Below are 22,118 nucleotides of genomic sequence, written 5' to 3' on the forward strand. Positions count from 1 at the left end.
TGCCTGCAGCGGTTCTCTGGCTGCTTCTAAATGCATTAGTTTCGACGAATAGTATCATATTTTTAGCCGTTTCTGTCTTTCGCGCTTGGGTTGATACGTTGATCCAAAAGTCGGGAGTTCATCCCGGCCGCGGCGGTCGCATTTCGATGGAGGCAAAATGGCAGAGGCCCCTGTACTTAAATTTAGGTGCACGTTGAAGACGCCCAGGTGGTCGAAATTTCCGAAGCCCTCCACATACGGCCTGCCTCATAATCAAAACGTGGTTGTGGCTCGTAAAACCACAGGTATGAATAATATTGGGTTTACACGCAGCGTAACGTGTCAACAAAGTTCAGCATGATTTAGGGAAAATGTTAAGAGGCAGTGGAAGGGCTTTGCCACTAGCACCGCCCAGGCCGAAGTGGTTACTATACATGACGAGATGGAAAGGCATCTATTAAAGCTCCTTCAGGAAAAGCGAGAGACAGAAAGAAGGAAATCTCTCACGTGCTACACAGTCACGTAGCTATGCGCTAAGAACTGCTTGAGGTCATTGGCCTCTCCGGTTATATCGTATCCTACGACTTGTGGTGCTGAGATAAAAGCGTGCAGCTCGATTCTACGAGTGTCTGTGAGAGAGGGAGATAGTGACAGAGAGAGAGAGAAGAAGAGAGGAATAAAACATAAAGTACTGACTACGACTAAGGGCAGTCACGTCGGTGCAACTGTGCCTGCTGGTGGCAGCTTTGCTATTGAAGCTGACGCACGCTGACGTATAAAGCGACGCGCGGCCATCAAAAAGGCGACGTCGTCCGCAGCACAACAGCCGCGGACCATAGGCGTCATCGCTTCCGCCGCTTGTGAAAGTGCGTCGCTTTGTCGTCGTCGTCGTCGACACGCCCCTTCTTTTGGCTTCTCTTCCGTTTCCGTTCACTCGTATCCGACGCGGGCGCAGGCGTCCGCCGCCGCCGCTCCCGCGTAGTTTCGTTGCGACCGGCTTGACGACGTGCTGCTGATGCCGCTCGCTTCGCAGCGTACGCAATGGTTCGTGCTGTCGGGGGAGTCCCTTGTTCTTCGGCACGATACCGATAAGTTCGCGTCACTTCTTCTATGTCTCCGTTTCAACGTTTAAGCGACGCCAGCTGACGTGTGCCATGGGCGACTCGCGGCGTCGTCAGTGTGTGCGTCATCAGAAACTCTGTATTGTTTTAAGCATTTTTTTTCTGTTGGTGTCTGTGTAGGACGTGTGATGCCGGTGAAACCCCAGTGCTGTTCCATCTGTAAAATATTCTGTGTGGCGATTCTTCGCGCATCGCACGCGGTCTTTCTAGTGTTTTATTTTTGTTTGTTTGTTTTTGGCGAGTGTGGATATCTAAAGGAGTTGTGTTCCACGCTACACACCGTGACTCCGTCGAAGTCGCCGACTGTGAAACCTCATTTCGTGCTGTCGTTTCTTCCTCGATGATTTCAGAATTTGCTCCGAAGCCTCTCCGCGTCGAGTTTCAAGGCAAGCAATAGATTTTGTGCGCGCTCTGTTTTCTTGTCTCTGTCGATCGACCGACGTCATTGCTGGTGCACGTCGGCATAACTGAAAAGTGGATTGCGAATGTATTTTTTTCTTTTCCTTTTTCCTTGTTCTCTTATCTAAGGGAGCGGAAGCTCGCCGAAGCTCGCATTCCTCGCACCGCACCAAAAGCTACGGAATAGCGCTATTTAACGCATTTCAGTGAACTACATGGTCACCGAAAATTTTAGTTAGAGTTAATCAAGAAACTTTGTATGTTTTTTTTTTCCTCACCTATACTAAACATGAGCCGGATACCGAAAAAAGAAGCACAATACAACGAGCTTGAAACACACCCAACTTTCTTCAATCGAATGAGCACGCGTTACGTCGTGTCTACTTTGTTACAGTTACGCGCCTAATGGCTCGTTATGCGAAGCTCCAAGCGCTTAGCTCTTGGTACACTGTTGTCACTAGCGTACTTGCCGATTCTATGAGGTCGTTTTTTTTTTCTTCTTTAATTCATGCATCATCTAGAGGGGAGAGCGCGGCGACCGACTAAAAACTTCCCGGATTTTTGCCCAAAAATTGATCGATTGCCAAAAGAGGCTGCCTCCGCGGCCATTTCTTGACGCGTGCACTCATCAAAAGAACGGAAGCAAAGGAGGAAAAAAATAAAAACTATAATGTGCCCGCGCTCACTTACCGGTTTATTTTTCTCTTTGTTCTAGTCCCGAACGCCGTGCCGGCTATGCTAATGTTCGTTTTCCCACGCGTTCCGTATATGATAAAAAAAAAATGCGAGGCGAGGGTTATCCGGCGCAGATCACTCTTCATCAGGGGCGTTTCCAGCTCTTTAGTAACTCGTTTTGCCCGGAAAACTCTCGCAAAAAAATGGACGCGCGGTTATTACATACGCTATAGATGCGCACTGATTCTTGCTATAGCGTACTCTATAGCGTCCCCTAATTTGAATCTCGCGCTTAGTGCACGTTGCTTATATACCGTTTAAATCGCGCATAATTTCGGCTTATGTGGCCGCGAATGCAGCGCGCAAGCATCGGCGCGCGTTGCGCGCAGCTCGCTGGAAACGCCTTTCTCCGGGAAAACTTCAATTCTTGACGCGTGTACTCAGCGTGAAAGTAGCTATAACATCGTCAGTCTTTTCTGTGATGACTGTTATGTGTGGACAGAGAGAATGAAAGAAAGGCAGGGAGTGAACTAGATAACTAACTTTCCTTTTTTAGCATGTTACCCTACATGCCGGCGGAGCAATGGGAAAATGCAAGAGAGTGAGAGAGAACTCGAGCCTAGATTAACATGCATTGCGCAACGTAGCTACTGTCTGGCTCTTAAAGTCAGTTGCCATCAAGTGTTGCAGAAGGGCTCGAATTGCTTTTTTGGGTTGATCAGCTGCAAGGTCGGGTTCTCGAGTTCTTGTACACCGTAAGCGACTGGTTATCAGGCCTATTCAACATACACGGGATAGTCCGGAGCTGTTTATCGAAAGCAGGAACAGTGGCCAAGTAGGTGACCGCTGGTCTCTTCGCATTTGCCGTTAGCGCACGCAAGCGAATTCCCTATTTCAAGGCAATAGCAGTGTATGAGTTGGTAAGTGCTATCCCGTCCCGCGGTCGACACATCAGTAGCGTAATACGACGTTAAAGGGGCCCTGCAACACCTTTCTTTGTTATATTGGAATAGTCCCATTATTGACGTATGACTCTTCACGAGCCATATGCCGCAAAAATTTTTCGAATCCGTCAAGTCTAAGTGGTGTTACCAAATTATAGAGATCACGTTCCGCAGCTTTCTCTCTCAACTCAACGCAGCGAGCGCGCGGAAAGCTGCGCGCGGCGTGAGGGGAGGGAGGGAGGGCGGAGGTGCGAGGAGGCGACGTCAGCGCCGGCGGCATTTTTTTCATTTTTTTCTCTCTGGCGTCTCGGCGCAACCACGTGGTCTGTGCCGCCACTTCCGGTCGGCTTGCGTCGTTCTCGTCGAGCGGAGTCGATCGCGCTGTGTATCGCGCGTGCTTGAAAACTGCGCGTCGGTTTGGTAATGTTGGGTGTGCACCTCGAACGCCGTAGTGTTTTCATCGCTCTGCCAACCATGGAAGCAAACGTGCGCGCTCGTTTGGAACGAATGACAGCTGAGATCGGTTTCGGCCCATACTCCGATACACCGCCTCGTAAGACGGCACTGGCAGACGACCCCGAAGCGCCGCCATTACCGGACGCCAGCATTGTTATCGGAGACACGCTGCGCCCGTGCCTCGGTCGGTCGTGAGAACGTGCCGACGATGCAGTTCTCAGCTGACGAGGCAACACTCGAACGGCTGCCACTCTCAACGGCAACCGGCGATGGTCAAAAGCACAGAAATATTCGCGTTTTCGGCACTGCGCATGGCGAAGAAAACGGAACCACGCAACTACGAGCAGACGAGCTGTCGGTGAGACCGGAAGTGCTAATATTAATGTTTGTTCGGTGTTTTTAACGCGATAACATAATATAAACGTACATATTATCTACTTATTGAACTCAAAATTAACAACGAAAGTAATAATGAGGGTGTTATCGTGATTATAACATCAGCCAATGGTGGAACTGCCGACAATCGCGTCATATTTTGCGGACTAATACATCATTTGTCGAGAGAAGAGGGAGCGATTTTCAGCTGACTTTGAGAATTTATTGTAAATTCCAGGCCGTGCGCATCGCTATAATATTTGGCTGGCGTGTTCTCGGGAGCCTCGAATACCGATCGGCAGCGCTTTTTGAGCATGCTCGAAAAGTGTTGCAGGGCCCCTTTAAAGCACCGCGGAGCACTCCGAAGAAATATAACAATCGTTTATGTAGATTCGATCCGTCGTTTCAGGGCTGTCCAGAGGGCCTGTGTGGCGGCAGAAGGGCTTGGCCTCTCTGTCCCGACATGGGAGCGGCCCGCATCAGTCATGGACTGAATCCTCAGGACATCAATAAAGTTATCCATACCATACCCAAGAAACGTTTCTCAATTGTAATGCGTAAGTCTGAAATTGTTTACAAGGCACATGGAAGTCTCAAGCCTGTGTAATGTAATGATTGTAATGCGTAAGTCTGAAATTGTTTATAAGGCACCTGGAAGTCTCAAGCCATATATAAATTGCAGGTAATAGCAAAGTGTAGCAGTTGGGCAGACGACGTCTGTGCAAGCCCGTCCCGTAATATCAACATTATTCAAACATTATTTTCAAAATACCTTCATTTTTTTTGCTAGAGCTGCTATACGAAAGCTTAACCTAGAATCTTATTACTGTTTTTATGCCTATAAAATGTATGCGCCACACCGGACAGCTAGAAGAATCTGTGCTATTACATTCACGTAGCTCAGACAAGCAATGAGCTTTGTACCTTGCTTATTGTTCTTGCTCTTTTTACTTTTTCACATGAAACAGTCACTGGTGCGATACTCGAGTCACTTCATCACTCTCTTGTTTTGGGATAAATATCTACAAAAACACACGTTACAAAAAAGTTACATCTTGGAATAATAGTCGACATAACCTCGCCTTTATGTGACTATGGCTAAGCTCGCAATTTTCGTAACTCGGGGAGATCCGTCCATGAAACCTGCAACGAGAATTACAAGTTACACTGGTCTGCCAAACTTCGATGGATGTTTAGATTCACATTTAATGTGCTGTACACGCACACGCACACACGTGAACGCACACAATACTCTTGCGTGATATTAGTGGATCAAACTCTGACATGTTTAGAATATTTGACCCGTTTCAGCAAAACTGGAACCTTCACTATTACTCATGTCTTGGCGTTCAACGCATTTCTCAAAAGCTGTGATGTTGTTAACCTTTGCTGCGAGTCTGTTGCCTTGAGTCTTTGCTTCGAGTCCTTACCCTGAGTTATTACCCTGACTGTCATCTTAGCTGTAAGTCTGTTGCGAGTCTTTGCCTTGAATCTTTGCTGCAAGTCCTTACCCTGAGCTTTTAGCCTGACTGTAATTCTAGCTGTAAGTCTGTTGCGAGTCTTTGCCTTGAGTTTTTGCTTCGAGTCTTTACCCTGACTGTAATCCTAGCTATAAGTCTATTGCAAGTCCTTGCCTTAAGTCTTTGCTTCAGTACTTGCCCTGAGTCCTTGCTGTCTGTTGCAAGTCCTTGTTGCGAGTCTTTGCCCTGAGTCGTTGCTATGAGTCCTCACGACGTGTTTTTGTGCTGTGTGCAGGACCTGTGCCGCCAGCGCATGGCCGCCAAGAGCCACGAGAGCACCGAGCCCGTGCACGTGGCCACGCAGTCGCCCAAGCGAGTCAGCAGCCTGTCCCAGAGCGAGCCGTCCCAGCCCGGCTCCAGGTCGTCTACGTCATCCTGGTGAGAGATGCGCTTCGTCGTTGTCCTTTGCGGGAAGAGGCTGTCCTCGGGTCAACTTCCCTTCTACCCTTCTCCTTGATTTATTTATACGTCCAAGCCACCTTTGACGTCATGCGGGAAAACCGACAAGCAGGGTGGCTGGCCAGCTAACTTTACATTTCGTTTAAGAGATAGTAATGAGAAATGCGAGTTTCGATTGGTTAGTAAATTGCACATTTTCATAGCAAAAAAAAAAAGAAAACAGGAGCTTTCTTTCCTCTGAGATAAGAAATAATAGGCTATAAATGGTGAAAAAATGCAAGACCAGCGCGTACGTTGCCTTGAAGTTCGTGCACCAGCTCGCCATGGCAAAGAGATGTTCGCTTCAAATGAGGCAGAGCCTAAAAACGATGCCAGTGGAATGAGTAGAGATATGGTATCGATAACATTGAATAAACTTATCTATGAAGGAGATCTTCTTCCAATAAACTCTCCTTTGTTGGACACTGTCAAACGTATGATAAACTTGCAATAATTTTTTACTGTATTCAGTGTTATTTTGTGACAAGTTCTTCGTACTGTTTGGTAGTTTATATTCATTTAATTCCCCCCCCCCCCCCCCCCGCAGACTTGCGTTTTTTTTATTGAAAACTATCCATGTTTTATATTGTGGTTAGGCTAAATACATGTACCCATTGCCTTTGAATTTTCGGGTAAGCAAGCTCGCAGACAGAGACACATGCGATCATCGCATATCGGTGTATTCTAGTGCTGCCGCTTTCGCGTTTTTTACGGAATATTCAAAGTATGATCCGACCTTGGGTCAATCTCCTTGTTTAGGCATGCGTCTACCAGTTTATTGTCGACATACAAAGTTGCGTCTTTGTACTTAGGTGAAATTCCGGGCGTAGAAACGAGCGTGTCACGTGACGACTTCTCGGCCACATTTCCAGTGGGGGTTCTATTATGCGGAGTAGGTGAGCCGGTATACCACAGTGGCTGGTCACCCGCCGCGAACTGAGCAACACGTGACCAAGCCTAAGCTCTTCACTTAAACCACCGTCACGCGCCTAACCCACCATTTCGGACACGCACATTCATTTCCGCGATGAGAGTTTTGCTACCGCTCTTGCTTATCAAGAGTACCAGGTTCGTCGATTGCTCAGTGCAACGCTTTTCTTGTAGCTTCCGTTTTTCAGGAAGCCTTCTAATCAACTTCATTTTCTACAGAGGTCACTGCTATTCTATTTATTTTTTTTTTCTTTTTGTCAGCTCGGTTTGAGTGAAGTCAACTTTTTAGGCGTCCACGCATACGACGAGCTTCGGTGTCGATATTCTCTCCCGCTGAGTTCATTCTGTGGCCCACACGGAAACAGGCATAGGCACAGGCGTGCGCAAAAAGGGAGGGATGGTTGGCGTCCCCCCTTTTTAACCTTCTCAGGGGGGTGACAAGCCAGCCTCGTATCTTTATTGAGTCGTACTTGTCCCGTAATTGTTTAAAGTGGAGCTCTATGTGTAGCGGTATACAGAGAGGCTCTATACCTCTACCTTCCAGCGATTTTGTCGCCGTGGGCAGAAACGCCAGGGCCCTACACCACCAGCAGACATTCGCGCTCGCGTGCTCCTCTGCTAGCAGATACGAGCGCTCCTTGCGTTTTCACCTCCTTGCTTTTTCAAACACTCCCCCCCCCGCCCCCCCCCGCCCTTTCAATAGAGAATCCTGGGCACACATATGGATATAGGCATCGTAGTTCGCATATTGACAATGGCACGAGAATGGCGAATACGCACCCACGTGCTACGTTTCTCCAAGCCGAACCTACAAGAAAACAAACCGAACTGAGGTATCAAAAGAGAAAGAAAGGTTGTTACAAAACGCCCTTTCGCAAGTGCGCGCGAGAGTTAACGTGTTCGTCGCTTGTTCCGCGCCCCTTGTTAGGCGATGCCCCACCGGGGCTCGAAATCCGAGGCAAAGGCGGCATGCTTGCTGGGCTACCACTGCAACGCGACACGTCGCGCAGCGGCGGTCTGCAGTATGTAGTGCCCGACTCTGCGCGGTCGGTGGCGGTCGTCGCGCCAACGGAGACGCAAATGGGCAGGCGGACGTGGCAATCCAAACAAATGGCTTCTCCTCGCGGCAAGTTGTGCGTGGCCGTGCGGCCCGCCACACTGCTCCTCCTCGTGGAAATTGCTCGCGTTCTCCCCACTTCCAGCGCCAACTCTATTCCCGCGGTGGCAATCGTTTCGGTTCGTTTTCTTTTTTCAATGCGAACCGCGTTCTGTTAGCAGCATGCACCGTTTCATTCCGTATGGGTCTGGACGAAGGGGAATGGCGTCAGGAACAGGCATGCGGGAAAGGGACGCGCGTATGCTGTATAACGAGGCGAGAGTCGAGAGCGACTTTCCTTTTCAGTCGTAGCTTAGCACGAAAAGGGGTCGCGCTGCTAAGCTCGAGGGCGCGGGTTCGACTCCCGGACACGGCGGCCTCATTTCTATGGGGGCTAGAGGCAAAGAACACTAGAGTGAACGATGGGGTCAATGCAGGCTAATTGGTATTTCATGACAATGTTTAGGCTATTAGTACTTCATGCAACCTATGAAAAATTTTTGAACATGATGTGTCGCTGGAGCAAACGTTTCGACAAGACCGCTTGTCGAAACGTTTGCTCCAGCGACTGCCCGTGATCAAGAATTTGTCATCTCTTCAAGATTCCATCGTCCCCTGAACTTCTGCTTCATACAAGCTAGTGGTACTTCATGGCGCGACAGGAAAACGACTCTTTCCTGTCGTCTAGCTTTCCAAACTTTGTTCTTGACGCTAAGACCGAACTGTGTAAAGAACACCTATGTGCTTACATTTAGGCAGAACCCCAGGTGGTCCAAATTGACCCGGAATCCTCCACTACGGCGTGCCTCATAATCATATCGTGGCTCTGGCACGTAACACCCCAGCAGTTGTTGCTATTCCTTTTCATTCGAGCACAAGATCCAACCTGGAGCATCGCGGATGAAGATGAGGAAAAGAGTTAGCTCCACTGCTTGCGAGAAGGAGAAAAGAGAGAGAGGAAGAAAGGTAGATATAAAAACTTCTCCTGCAGTGAATCGCATTGAGTTATGATGACCGAACTCTAGCCCGGTTATTCCGTTGGCCGACGTATTTCCAGTGCGCGAGCCATTTCTAACAAGGTGAAACATGGCCGGCGCTTCGGTTCGAAATCTTCCAGCAAGCAGATGCCGGCAGCGGCGGCAGTGGCGGTATCGATGCGAGTTTCGCTCGCAATTAGAAGTAAAATAATTGCCGCGGGAAGCGACAAGAGCAGCATCGAGTGTTCGTACCTGCGGGTTCCGCCTTCGAAGCAAACCAGAAAGAAAGACAGGCGAAAAAAAAAAAAAGAGAACAACATCGAATGCAGGCCCGCAACCCTGCACGCGACGACTGCGTATAAGGAGAGGCGTACGCAGCAGCAGCAGCAGTAGCAGCAATATCGGCAACAACGGGATGCGGGAACGTGGAGGAGGAACAGAGGAGGAGCGGTGCAGTGAGAAGGGAATGCGAGAGAGAGGTGGTTATCCAAGTTGTGTGTGTCTGTGGGGGGGGGGGGGGGGCGCTTCTGCGAGATGCCGGCTGTCTTTTAATTATGCATGCGGGCGCCGGATTTGCGTTAAAAGTTGCACGGAAACGAGTGTTAAAGGCATTGCTGCAAGCCTGCCGAGGCGCCTGTAGCAATGAGGAAAGAAATGGTCGGTAAAAATATAAGCAAGCTGTGTGAATGGGCACGAGCTTTAAGAGAGGCCGATCGCGCATAGAGTTCCGCTACGGGAGAGCTTCTTAGAAGGAGAGCGAGGGAGCCGACAGAAAAATAAAAAGAAAGGTAGCAAAAGAAGGCTTGAAGAGCTGTAGCTTCCTGTTAGCGGCGGAGCCTCGGGTATTGATTGAAACGGTTCGAAGAGGAGCCGAGAACATCGTGGTGTACGCTGTAGCATGAGAGAACGACCGCTGCGGCCGTGTCTTCGTCTTTTTTTTTTCTCTCGCTTTCTTTCTTCCTGTCGCTTCGTTTGCGTCCATCAGCTGTCTCTGCTTCCTTTATGTTCGTCTTATTTTCCTGTCAAATGCTTAAGCAGTCGCAGTGCGTTTAAAAATACTGCGTCATTGGTCATTCGCAGAGTGGCTGTTTGCCTCATCGTTGTCAATCACTCATCCGTGCCCTGTTCTTCTTTTGAGCGGGCAAATCACGCTCGCTTTCAACAAAGTAATATGCAGCTAAGTACATCGAAAGAAAACGGGGAAATGAGTTGCAGATGTCGTTCCCACGTGATTACGATTCTAAAGGACTGGCACGGGCGGTGAACATGTGGCCACGTTTTTACAATGATTCAGTTCACTCTTTCAAGTATTCCTCACTTATCGCTGTTGGCTCTAACCAAGCACTGCCTAAATTATCACTGGGACCGTCCTCTCACTGGTATTCTTGTTAGTGAGAAAATAAATGATCCAAATTGGTGAAAAATAATCGCAAGTTCAGAAAATGCAACACCTTGACAGCGAACTAGAACGTAACCAAGGCGCAGCCATTAGCACGAGCAGTTATCCCAAAGGTAACGCGCTGTTCAGCCGAACGTCTTTAACGTGCGCCCACGTGTTCATATACGGTTATGAGAGCATTAATATTCTGCTGCCTTCCCGGGAATATTTCCCCTCGTACAGCGCAGGAACAGCGTGACTACACATTTCAGGCATAATGTATTCTTTTGCTGGTTCTAACTCATGGAGGAAGGAATACTAAGGAGAGGCCCTGACGTCACATTCGTGAAGCCTCCACATTGCAAACACCCGCATCGCCTCCTAGCGAAGGCGCAGCGAAACATTTCGCGATTTCCGTTGCGACGTTTGCAAGCGCATGCGCGCATCGCGAAAATTTGCAGCCTTTTGTTTGTTTGTTTGTTTTTCGCCGTGCAAGCGGTGTAGTCGATTTACGCATGCTGCTCTTTGTGCGTGTTCTTTAGGAAAGCTTCGCAATGCCCAACTGTTGCGTATACCCTGTGCAAATCGCGTGCACTGCGGACAGTACCGGGTGTCACTTTTCATGTGTACGTATACGTTCGCTTCATTACTGATCACTAAGGCATGGTATTTGCGTGCGAAGCTCTCGGATGTGCGCTCTGTTGCTTGTTACTCATTCTGTCAACTCGGAACACACGTGAAATTTTGTTTTTGGCGTCTGACGCGCCGTACATACCATGCGCTGAAGGCATCGTACGTTTTATAGGCTGTGTCGTTCAAACGAAAGGGCAATAAACTTGTGTTGTTGTTATCGGACTATGTGATGTATGTATATTGCGGTGTGCGCTCGCTGCGTGCTTGTGTTGTGTGCGCACTGGAATTACAAACTTTACATGCACGGTCGCGTATACAATACAGCGGTGTCCTCTTTTCGACGTGAAGTTACGTCAACTATAGGTTGGCGTTGCGCCGAATTGCTACTAGGCTTACTCCATATACACGAACAAAGAACCGCTAATCGGGCAATAGGTCTGGAAATCGGGCTACGAGAAAGGAAACGAAAGGCCTAACGCCCAGCAGAACGCGTAAGTCCCTGCTAGGTGAGTTCGAATACGATGAGGCAGGGGCTGAATGTTTTTGATTACAGCACGTACCGGTACTTTCTGTACTGTTGCACAAAAACGCTCCACGAAGAATTTCAGCACGCAGCGCTCGGGCCCGCCACGCACAAACAGCCTGGTAAACGTCTGCTTGCAACATCTTACTGCGTGCGAACTGCACAATACGCGCTAAGTTTACGCCAGGACTACAGCTACAGATTCGAGCAGAAGCGAACCACCGCGGAGAGCACGCCGCGGGTTGTCTGCTGTTTTGTTTGCCCCATACCGGTTTGTTTGCCCCATAAATCTGACGTCACTTCCGCCACACTTTTCGCAATGCATTGGGATACGATAGGGCCTCTCCTTAGTTTTTCCTTCCTCCATGGTTCTAACTATACCCCTCTCCCCATTCCTACATTTTAAAATGAATCTTTTTGGGACTCTTCTTCAAGCGGGGAAATTAGTTGGGCTAGTTGGTTTCTATTCAGATTCATGTTTGCTAACGCAAAGCAGGTACACTTTAAAGGGAACCTTGGAAAATAGACAAATTTTTGGGTGCATGACGGCATTGGAAATCGAACCCAATACGTCGCGCATTGGAGGCCGACATTGTACCACTTCACCACCGCTGCCATTCATCAGTATAATTAATGACCCGAGTAGACGAACAGAAAGAGAAAAGTGCACAAGTCTGAACAGCTAAGTGAGCGAATTCGACCCAGAACACGAAGCGTTGGGCTTCATAAAAGGAGAGAAGGAAAAGTGAGAGGGAAAATGTGTCGATCAACATCGAAGAAAGCTTCGCCTGTTGTACCTAATTGATTTTGGCGTCGCCGATTTTTCTAATCAAATATTAGCATGTACTCAAAGTTATAGATCTAGACACGTTTAGTGGAAGCCTGTTAAGAGTAGCTGAAAGGGCCGTCAATATGAAAGACAATGAAGACCATCACACTATTACTTGAAGGGACGAATTGGACGATTTGCGGGTATGGTATGGCGGTCACCTGATTCGAAGCGGAGGCAGCTAATAATGGCGGAGCTAGCCTACGGCCTCTAGTGGAGAGATGACAACGATGACGATATTGTTAATGATGATGATTATGGAAACTATGTAGAAGACCTGCGCACATGTGGCAGTTCCTGCTGCTAAGTGCTACTCGTTCTTTCATACACCTTTGCTCCGGTTGACATCGACGTGACCTGGTTGCATACCCTGGTAATTATGGCGCGCTTTCTCGTTGACTTTTGTGGATGGGACTAGCCTCGCACCTTTCACACCGCGAGTAATGACATTTCGTCAATCCCAAGGCAGTCACCTCCGGCTGAAGCCCGAAGAAAGGCGAATACGTGACCTAATTATCTACACTTTCTCAGGTGAAGCGAGCCATCACACAACAAAAGTCCCGCAGATTTCATGACTGCGAGGAAGGCTTCAAGTAGACCAGAACACCGGGAACGGTGCGAGTCTAAACCGCCGCGAAGTGTATAGTGTATATATATTTTTCTTAACTTGGACAGCAGTCAGACGTTGACTCGGCTCGCTAAGAATGGCGAGCGTTCCTCGGCGGTGTGTACTTTCGTACCAGTCGCATCCGCAACCGCTGTCTTTAGCCGAAACAAAAAGGTTTATACGCTGTGAGCGAGGGAAAAAACCAAGAGGCGACGGGAAACTGAAGTGGGAGTTGGCGAGAACACAAGGGAGTAGAGGGACGAAGCTTGCGCACCCGGGCTTCGGCGCCGTTTGCTCTATCTCCGCCGCCGCTTGCCTTTTTCTCCCTTTTCTTCCCCACTGCCTCCCGTTGCGGGAGAACGCGCGCTTCGTTCGCCGCCGCCGCTCGCGCTAGCGCGTCTTCGCGGCTTAACGATATTCGGGCTGCTCCGCTCTTCGCCTAATCGTCGACTGTTTTCTTTTCTTTTGCCCCATCCCGTCTCTCGCGCTCCCTTTCTCGCAATCCTTTCTTTTTTTTTTCCTCTCCTTACGTCTTGTCCCTTAGCCTGACTCGAAAGGAGGAAGTGCCGAATGCGACGCGCCATTAGTGCTCACTCCGGCGGGATAATTACGACAGAGCGACGGCGGGAAGGCGGGACCGGCGGTTCCCCACTGCGCGCGCTGCCATCCTTTTCTGCCTGCCTGCTTTCCGCTATTTTTATTCTCTTTTAGCTCGGCGGCCCTACTTCACTGGGCTCTTCCTTAGGGAACACGCGCAAGCGCGCGTTCCGTATGAATTGGCGCGAGAGTTGTCACGCCAATGAAGCAGCTTCAAAGGGAACGAGCCGCCTTGATTGGCAGGAGCTGTTAAGCTGGCGCTTTCACTCATACCGCTTAAGAGGGCGTATGATGTATATACATGCATATACACGCCTTTATAACGCATTTATAACGAAGTTCTCGGTACCTCCCAATACCCAGTGGTACTACAGGCTACTTCGTAGTAACGATGGCGCCTTGTAACGCCGTTATTACAACTGAGACGGGTGGAATTCATCGCTGTACAGATGATTTTGTTGTAGCGGCGTTTGCTGTTGAGGCGTTTCGCTGCAAAGAGGCAGAAGCTCACGCACGCGTACTAGAATCCCGTGCCACGACGGCTAGGACAAAGAGAACCGCCGGCTGAATATCTTCACGAAAGGAAATGCTGTCAACTGGATAGAACGAATGCACTAAAGGAGCCACACCTTCCTTTTTGTGCGCGTGCACAGGGAATGTGCACTTGGAGGAACAGTGTCATGCTATTAATTTCTCTCGCTCGCACGGCTTATCCGCATCACGTGATCGTTAGTTATATTCACCAGTAATCCCCAGTACATACAAATTCTAGGCGCACCATGCTGTTTTGCAAGAGGGCCAAACACATTTCCAGAGAGAAGGGACAGCCAATGCTCTCTACTGGAAAGCAAGTGGACCGAATGGTGTATGTACAGGTGACGTCTTAGAGCCGCATTTCTGTGAAGCATAGAGCCATGGCATGGCGAAAGGGCAGCAAGACTGGACGGTATCGTATATACATTGTAGACTTCCAGCGCCATTTTGAAGAAAGGCGATTCTGGCTTCTGACGTAGACCGGGCAGCGAGAGCACGACGTAGGCGAACTGAAGCCCCGAACTGGAGGACCCGACCATCGTGCACCGTCAATAAGAAGCGCTGAGAAAATGAAAGCCTCTATCTCTATTTCTCTCTCTCTTTCTCTCTTTCTGAAGCAATAGCCGATATAAGGTCAGGTGGACAACAGGCCCTGCAATATTGGGGACTGATGAAAAGGGATAAGACAAAGAAAGGAAAGAGAAAGATCAAGGCCATCTTAAGAAAGTGAAAACCACGGGAAGGAAGCAACTATATCTTTCTAGCAAGCGTCTAGCTTATTGAGGTTTTTTATTATTATTCCAGTCTATAAGTATACTGCTGGCGATGGAGCCCGAGCATTTATGCTAAGGTGCAGCGTAACCCCTCGTCGTCTCGGCTGCGGGATTCCGACTCGGGAAGACCCGGGGGAGGCAAAGGGAGCGCAGAATCGACTCTAAGTATCAGTCCCGTATCGCTGTACTGCGGTGCGCGCGGCAAGTTTTCTTGCGTAGCGCCTGCGCAGCGTGGTGTTGTATAGATATATATCGTGTTCCTCGCAAGTCCACCACTGGGGAGCGGGGGCGGATTACACGAGTGGCAGCTCGGGGACTTGCCCCCCTCCCCAATTAACGGGAGTGAAACATCAATACAGGAGGAAGTTGGCGGGGGAGTCCCTCGGCAGCGGCCTTTATCGAGCCCCGAGGGCTACCGGTGCTTGACTCTGTGTTCTTTCGCCCAAGACCCGAAACCCCGTTCTTGCCTCGACCCCGATCGAAACGCGGCAGTGCTTCGTCCCTTTCTGAAACGGGCCCCGTCTAAATGAACTAGCACGGCTTCGATTCCGGGACCATACAAGGAGTCTTCACCCTTTCTTCTTCTTCTTCCTCCTGTATTTTTTTCTCTCTCTCTCTCCTTTCTGATTCCTCGCCATTATTGACGGTAGCGTAGCTATTCTATCATTCCAGTTACATATACGCCAACTTGTACGGACGCTGGTACTTCGCCCCGTGCTTCTTTGATCTTTTCATCGTTTTCTTCGTTTCCATCTCTTGTGTTGTTACGTCTGGTTAAGGCAGTGAGGGAATAATTATAGGAAACGGTGAAGTGTAGCGGCCTCTGGTTCGTAACAGTGGCCTTCACAGATTGGTTTTGATAAGGAGTGTGTTGGTATAGGTTCGGAGCTTCTCAGACATTGCAACAAGCGAGGATTCGTGGGCGCGCATTGAGCGGACAGATAGTACAAGCAGGGGCAAAATGCCGGCGTGTGCAACTATACACGGAAGTTCAACGAGCTTGCATCTCGGAAGAAAATGACGGCCTTCTTTTTCTTCGTGAGGACTCTATCTCTCTCTCTCTCTCTATCTCTCACTAACTATCTCGAAGTCATTATAATAATGCGAAACATGTATGCCACTGTACTCAAGCAACAAACGCCAACTCTTCACTGGGAAAGGCGCGTTCGTTAAACGTCTGCGCTGATGCCCACGTCTCCGCATTCCCTCATATCACGAACGAAACATTCGTTTAGTGTGTTTTATTTTCTCATTTGTTGAAGCAAAGGTATTCCAGCGTCACCGCGAGACTTTGCGAGCCGTCTCGAACTTTCGTGCTCAGATAGCAGCTACACTGCCAATCTTTGAGCCTGAGTGCGCAGTCTTATGCCCCTCTACCTGCTTCCCACGTCGTGTCAAGGTAATCACTGCGTTAAAAATTGATATCTTGTTCGTAATAGTTTGCAGCATTAATTCCGTATTAACAGCTTTCTTCGCCCCAAATTTCGTGCTCGCGCAAAAGCAAGCACTCGTGAGCACACTGATGCAATATCAGAGATCACTATGCTCCCTGCCGCTGCTGACAGGTGTGCTGTAACGAAAACCTCCCTCCACAGAGAGTGTGCCTTAGACATTTTGCCCGTTTGTTCTCTTTGTCATTTTCTTTGTATATTCACGTGATTTCGCCTTATTGACATTCTTATCATTGGATCCCGATAGGGAGAACGTGCGATTAGATGCGCGAGAGGCAACTCGAAGAAAAGCGGGAGAGAAAACGAGCTAGATCTCCCCCTCTCCTTCCTCCTCGTCCATGGAGCGCTCGAGCGCGTCTCAACCAGCGGCCTGTCAATAAATCTGCCGCCGCCGAGATTAACGGGGGCTTGCCACGGGCCGCGGCCGCAACCTTCTTTCAATAGGGCGCGTGCGCTTCGGGGCCTGGTTCTCCCAATCCCTTATTGCTTTTTTTTTCTCGGCCCATCCTCCCTTTTTTAGTAGCTGTCGTTTTTATTTCTCTTTCTCTCTAGTGGTTCAGTTTCGTGTTGCATTCTCATAACACCGCCCATTCTTTTCGCCGTGTCACACGCGTTGCAAGTTTCATCCTTTCGTTTCTTTTTCTGCCACCCTTTTTTTTTCTCCCGAAGCTGTCTCTCTTCTTTCCTATATATACGACAGTTCTCCTGGGGATCGTGGCCCGAAGCGCGGAACATTTCCCCACTTCTGGGCGGCGGGTGATGTATGAGTGGATAGTGTCCGGAGCCTTCTTCGGGCCGCCGCTTCTCACTTCTCACCTTGGTCTCTCTCCTTCTTTTTTTTTTTTTCGTTCCTTTCCCGCTTTCTTTATGCCATTGTTTTGTCTTCGCTCGTTCTCTCTTTATATTTCCCGTCTCATCACTCTGTCCAGCACGGTTCACGTTTCCCCAGGCAGGGCCACTGCTATGTAGGTGGCTGCCACAACGCGGGATTCGTTTCGTCGGGCCGTAAAAAGAAAACACGGGGCTAACCGCTAACCTCGGCTCAATTTATTAGAGAGCGCGCTGCCGTCACCGTACTCGTTGACGTTCAGTCCAGCGTCCTGCCTTCCTTCCCAACCCTTCCCGGCCTCCACTGCCCCGCAGCCTCGCCATATCAACGCCGCAACTCAACCGATACCCCGCTTGCGGAAGGTTACAAAGTGTTGCTTCCCGCACTACCATACCGAGAAAAACGGCTTACCTCGCAGCGATACTATTTTTTTGACAAGCCAATAATCTGTCCGCTTACCGCTCTCCTGGGAGTTGAGAGAGAGGACAGAGCAAAGAAAATAGTAGAGGAGGAAAAGAAATGGATGCCGGTAAAGTAATGACCCGCTCTTTCTCCCCGTTCGCTTTCTTTAACAACGTGCTGTAGGTGCTATGGCTTGGTATTGGCAGCCGACAGATGAAGTATCGATTGCCCGTTCTACGGGGTGTGTCTTTACTTGATATAACGCTTTCGTGTTGCCGTCTTTTGTGGATGACGAGCGCCGATCACTATATACTGCGCTGCTGCTGGTTAGCGCTGTTTGACGGCACGGTTCACGCATATATTCACTTCGAATTCAGCAGCCGTCCTCGGTGTTTATTCCGCGATAGGTATTTGACCACGAAGCGCTTTGCTAATGCGTTTAGAAAATATCAGAGGGTTCATTCTTCCTTTGTAACACTTGTGTGACAAGGATCGTTCACCAGTACGCCCATCCACGTATAGGGCCCAGCGCTGAGCAGCAAACAGTCACAACAAGCGCAAGGTTGAGATGAGGCGCAGAGATTCTTTGTGTTTTTCCTTCGAACGACAGCGGGAGTGCTCGAGCTCTGTTGCTCATCACACTTGCTGCTTAATGTCCTGTCGAACACAGCAACCACGTGTGTGACCTTGTAAACTGGCTGCATAAAGCGTGATCTAATGTAGTAGAAAGTGATCTGCATCAGTACGTTACTATACACACAAAGACGACAAAGACTTGTTTCGTACTGTGCCGACGAGAACTTCATTAGAGTATGCTTTCTGTGCCGTACATAAATCCCTATGCACACGCGTGTTAATTGAATACATCATTTATAAATATTTGTTAAGCGCAATTAAGTGTACTTAGGCGACTCATGTTCGGCGACACCACGCCACTTTAGTAGGCAGTTGTACATGTTGCCATGTCTATTACTGTATAGGGAATCTGTGGTAGCAGCCCGTGCAACCGTTTATTCAAGACGAACTCAATCTGGCTATCTGGGTCATACATTTTCAGTCTTGGTCATACATTTCTTTTTTCCCCAGCCGGAGAGCAAGCACCAGGTATGCATATCTGGTGTGTTCTTTTTTGTCTAAAATATCATTTTCCAACTTCCGCGTTGAAGGACCAGTCATTTTAAAAACTCTGTCGACCCATTCCCTACGTCTACGAAAATCGGGGCCCAACTCCCCTTCGCTGATGGGATCACCCACTCCGCTCTCTTAAATTGCTCGAAACGATAACAGTATAAGCCTATTTTCCACAGCCAAGGTGCACCTTTCTGCCTGGCACAATTTCAGAAAGAGAGCGAACAAAACATTGCCGGCGTTTGGAGCACCTGATACGAAGAAGACAACAAAAAAGGGGAAAGCGGTATGGCTCATACGCTCCCCCCCCCACCCCCACCCCCGAACTTCCACGCAGTTTAACGCAGCGTGAGAAACGGCTTGCGTGGTGCGCGTTCATCAATAAGGAGGTCCAGGGCCCCACGTCGCGACGCGCGCTAGAAACAACTCGCTCGCGTTCTTATATCCCCGTAACAAAGTGATAGACTGCCTCGAAGCTTATCGAATGAACAGCTGAAAAACGACGTTCCCCTACGCGGTGAGCCGATCGCTGGCAGATGGTGCTGTTCCCTGCTTGTCTCGTACGGATACGCACGCGTTCCGCAACATGGAAAAGCGGTGCGAATGTTAGGATCTATAGCAACCACCCTTCTTTTTCTGTTCTGTTGTATGAGTATGCGAAGATTAACAAACAAAGGATCGCTTTGTTTTATCGGTGTGCCTCGCGTTGAGGTTTGCCTACAAAGGAAATTGTACACGGAGTACTCGTAGAGTTTTATGCGTGATACGTAATACATTGCGATGGTCGCTGCACGTATCGTCACGGCTCCTCGGGAACCCCAGTGCAGACATACCGACGGATGAACCTTTAGGAAGTTATTGATCTTGGGTTCGACCGCTGGAGCAGATGGAATATTTCGGAATTAGTGGGCATGTTGGCAACGATCCATTATTACGCAGCACTAAATGTGTCAAAGGCAAAGAACTGGCGCACGGCCGAATTCTCAAATCTTTAGTTGGCAAAACGTTCCGCAAGTTCGCGAGTGTTTTCCATTGGCCAGATGGCTTCGTAAGGGACACGTCTGTAGCATCAGTAGTGGTTGAACTGTCTTTAAGAGCAATTCTAGCGTAACATGTTTTTGTGAATATGGGTCCTCGTCTGCTAACTAGAATTTTTCTTTTGCTCTAAAGCTTTCTTCCTAAAGAAACAAATTTGTAGCTTTGTACTACGCTTATAGAACATATGTTGTAACCTACATAAAGGAGGTAGCACGCAGTTCATTTATTCGGAGTTCGGGTGTCGGCAGTGACAAAGCTTAGCTCTAGTTGACGAAGGTAGTCCTGAGTGCCAAACTTATCAGCACTACGTACACTAATGGGCTCTCAAATGCGCACAGTTGCCACTAAATAGGAAGGTGTGGCTTTATGTAATGGCACCATTAGTTGAAAACGGGGCTTGGGATGCGAAAAAAGACAGCATGAGGTTCATTGATTGCTTCTTTCTGGCATACTCGACGGACACTAGGACAATTAAAACGGCCCGGCGACGCTTTTAACTCCTTCTATATGATCGCGACACGAACCCAAGCTGCTTGTTATAAAGTTAGCCATCATAAACTCGGGTTGTAGCTGCCATCCATAACTTCCTCGTGTGCTATGTCCTCCCATGATAAGCCTCACCGATGACAAAGATGCAGTGATCGTCGCAGCTATAAAATATGTTTTCTATAGGCTTACGATGCAGCATGACGCCAGCGGGTCCGAGTATATTTTATAGACCAGCCGTAACAGCAGCCATAGATCGTCTCCATTAACCTCTCTTTATGTCATGGCTTTCGGACCGCACATACGCGGTGTTTCCAACACCATGGCTCTGGCGCCTGTCAAGTGCGAAACTGTCCTCCCCTGTCGCAACGTCCAGGCCTTCCGTATTCGTAAAAGCCTCTTCCGCACGAACTGTTCGAAAGCGAAAATTTTCGTGTTATTATGTTATTAGCGAAGGTGACTGGTCAAGGTCAAGATTATCCTAAATACTGTGAATGTATCCACGTAAACGTATTTATCTAAAAATTTGAAAAAGGAAGCTTCGGTGGCTTTGAGGAGCTCTCGATAAACGCTGAGAAAAAAGAATTGTGTATCCTCAAAACGTGGTCAGAGGGTCGAGTCAAATAAAGTATCATGGTATTCATGAGATCTCTTACAGCTACGGCTTCTTTTTTTTTTTTAATTATTATTAAACGTATTTAAGAAGAGGTTGGTGCCTAGGTGTGGCTCCGGCTACTCCTCTTTTGCATATTAGTCTGTAGCGAAAAGTTGTCAGTAACTAGAGAACTGCAAAATTTATACATCAGTGGACATTAATTCACATTCCTAATCCCGGTACTTCAAGATAGCCCACGCAACAACTACGTCCGCACGTCATAAATGTTCACAGGCCTTCCTTCTTTCCTTCTTTCTTTCTTTCTTTCTTTCTTTCTTTCTTTCTTTCTTTCTTTCTTTCTTTCTTTCTTTCTTTCTTTCTTTCTTTCTTTCGTTCTTTCTTTCTTGCTTTCTTTACCGCTTCTTACACTCGTACTGGTTTCTTGCATTAGTCCACAACCAAAACGGTTTCGTATCTATCGCTGTTTCTTTCTGTTCTCTTCCCTTAACTATCCTTTTAAAGTTGTCCACACTCTTTCCATCAAATCGGCGCCCTTTCTTCTTCATTCTATTGCCCCGTGTCCCACGCTCAGCCCAGTGGGAGTTTGCGAGAATTCGTTCGGCCGCTGAGGAGAAATAAATCGGGCAAACAGTTCGAAAAACTCGGTCCGTGTTCGACTTCCCCGGACAAGGCAGCTGCCGGGAGGGACCGCCGGCGAGGTGATGGAATGAAAGAGGGGGAGGAGGAGGAGGAGGAGAGAGTAGGTATGTGGAAATAGTGCGAGATTTCGGAATCCCCCAGTGGCTTGTCTTACTTGTAACGGGCGCCGCCAGGGGTCGAACGGGATTGTAGCAGCAGTCGCGTTGAGACCGCCGCCCGCGGCTGTGTGCTCTTTTTTTATCTCGTCTCCTTTTTACGTCTATAACCACTGTGCTTCCGCTCCCTTTCTGCTGTATACCTCCAAACCGCGGCGCTGCAGTTCCGGATGACAATAAATCCGCCTTATTTGTACGTCGCCGCCTTCGAATTTTTATTGGCTCTGAAGATTTATCGCTTCACTATTTTTTTTTCTTGGAACGGTATCGCGAAACTTTGTGGCCTGCTCTGGGGAAGGAGGAGAAGGGGTACGACTTTTTTACCTGATTTCTCCCGCGGGTTTGTTCCGAACACGCCTGTCGGAGACTGTCAATTGCAGACGGGTTCTCCTTTCTCATACCGCTCGCATCACCCCGTCCGTTCATTTCAGCTTTCTGCGTATTTTCTTTTTTCTGCTTTTTTTCGTATTAAGCGCTGATGTATTAGCGGAGATTGCGTTTCGCTGTTCCGCACGTTGCTTCGTTTCTTTCTTGTCACGGAATGCGAAAGATAAAAAAAAGGTCTGTTTACTGATTATCAGTGTAATGGA

At 48.7% G+C, this 22,118-nt stretch overlaps 1 protein-coding gene across 1 annotated transcript in view; it reads left to right on the top strand.

Annotated features, from left to right (window-relative positions):
• The window catches only part of LOC119387660 (receptor-type tyrosine-protein phosphatase N2), a 580,933-nt gene that overhangs the window by 504,925 nt on the left and 53,890 nt on the right, over window positions 1–22,118 (top strand). Inside the window, exon 15 of the mRNA XM_037655122.2 lies at window positions 5,705–5,847. Coding sequence (XP_037511050.1) covers window positions 5,705–5,847 — 143 coding nt within the window. The remainder of the gene's footprint in view (window positions 1–5,704; window positions 5,848–22,118) is intronic.

The sequence above is a fragment of the Rhipicephalus sanguineus genome, chromosome 3 (assembly GCF_013339695.2).
Source record: "Rhipicephalus sanguineus isolate Rsan-2018 chromosome 3, BIME_Rsan_1.4, whole genome shotgun sequence".
NCBI classification, from domain to species: Eukaryota; Metazoa; Arthropoda; class Arachnida; order Ixodida; family Ixodidae; genus Rhipicephalus; species Rhipicephalus sanguineus.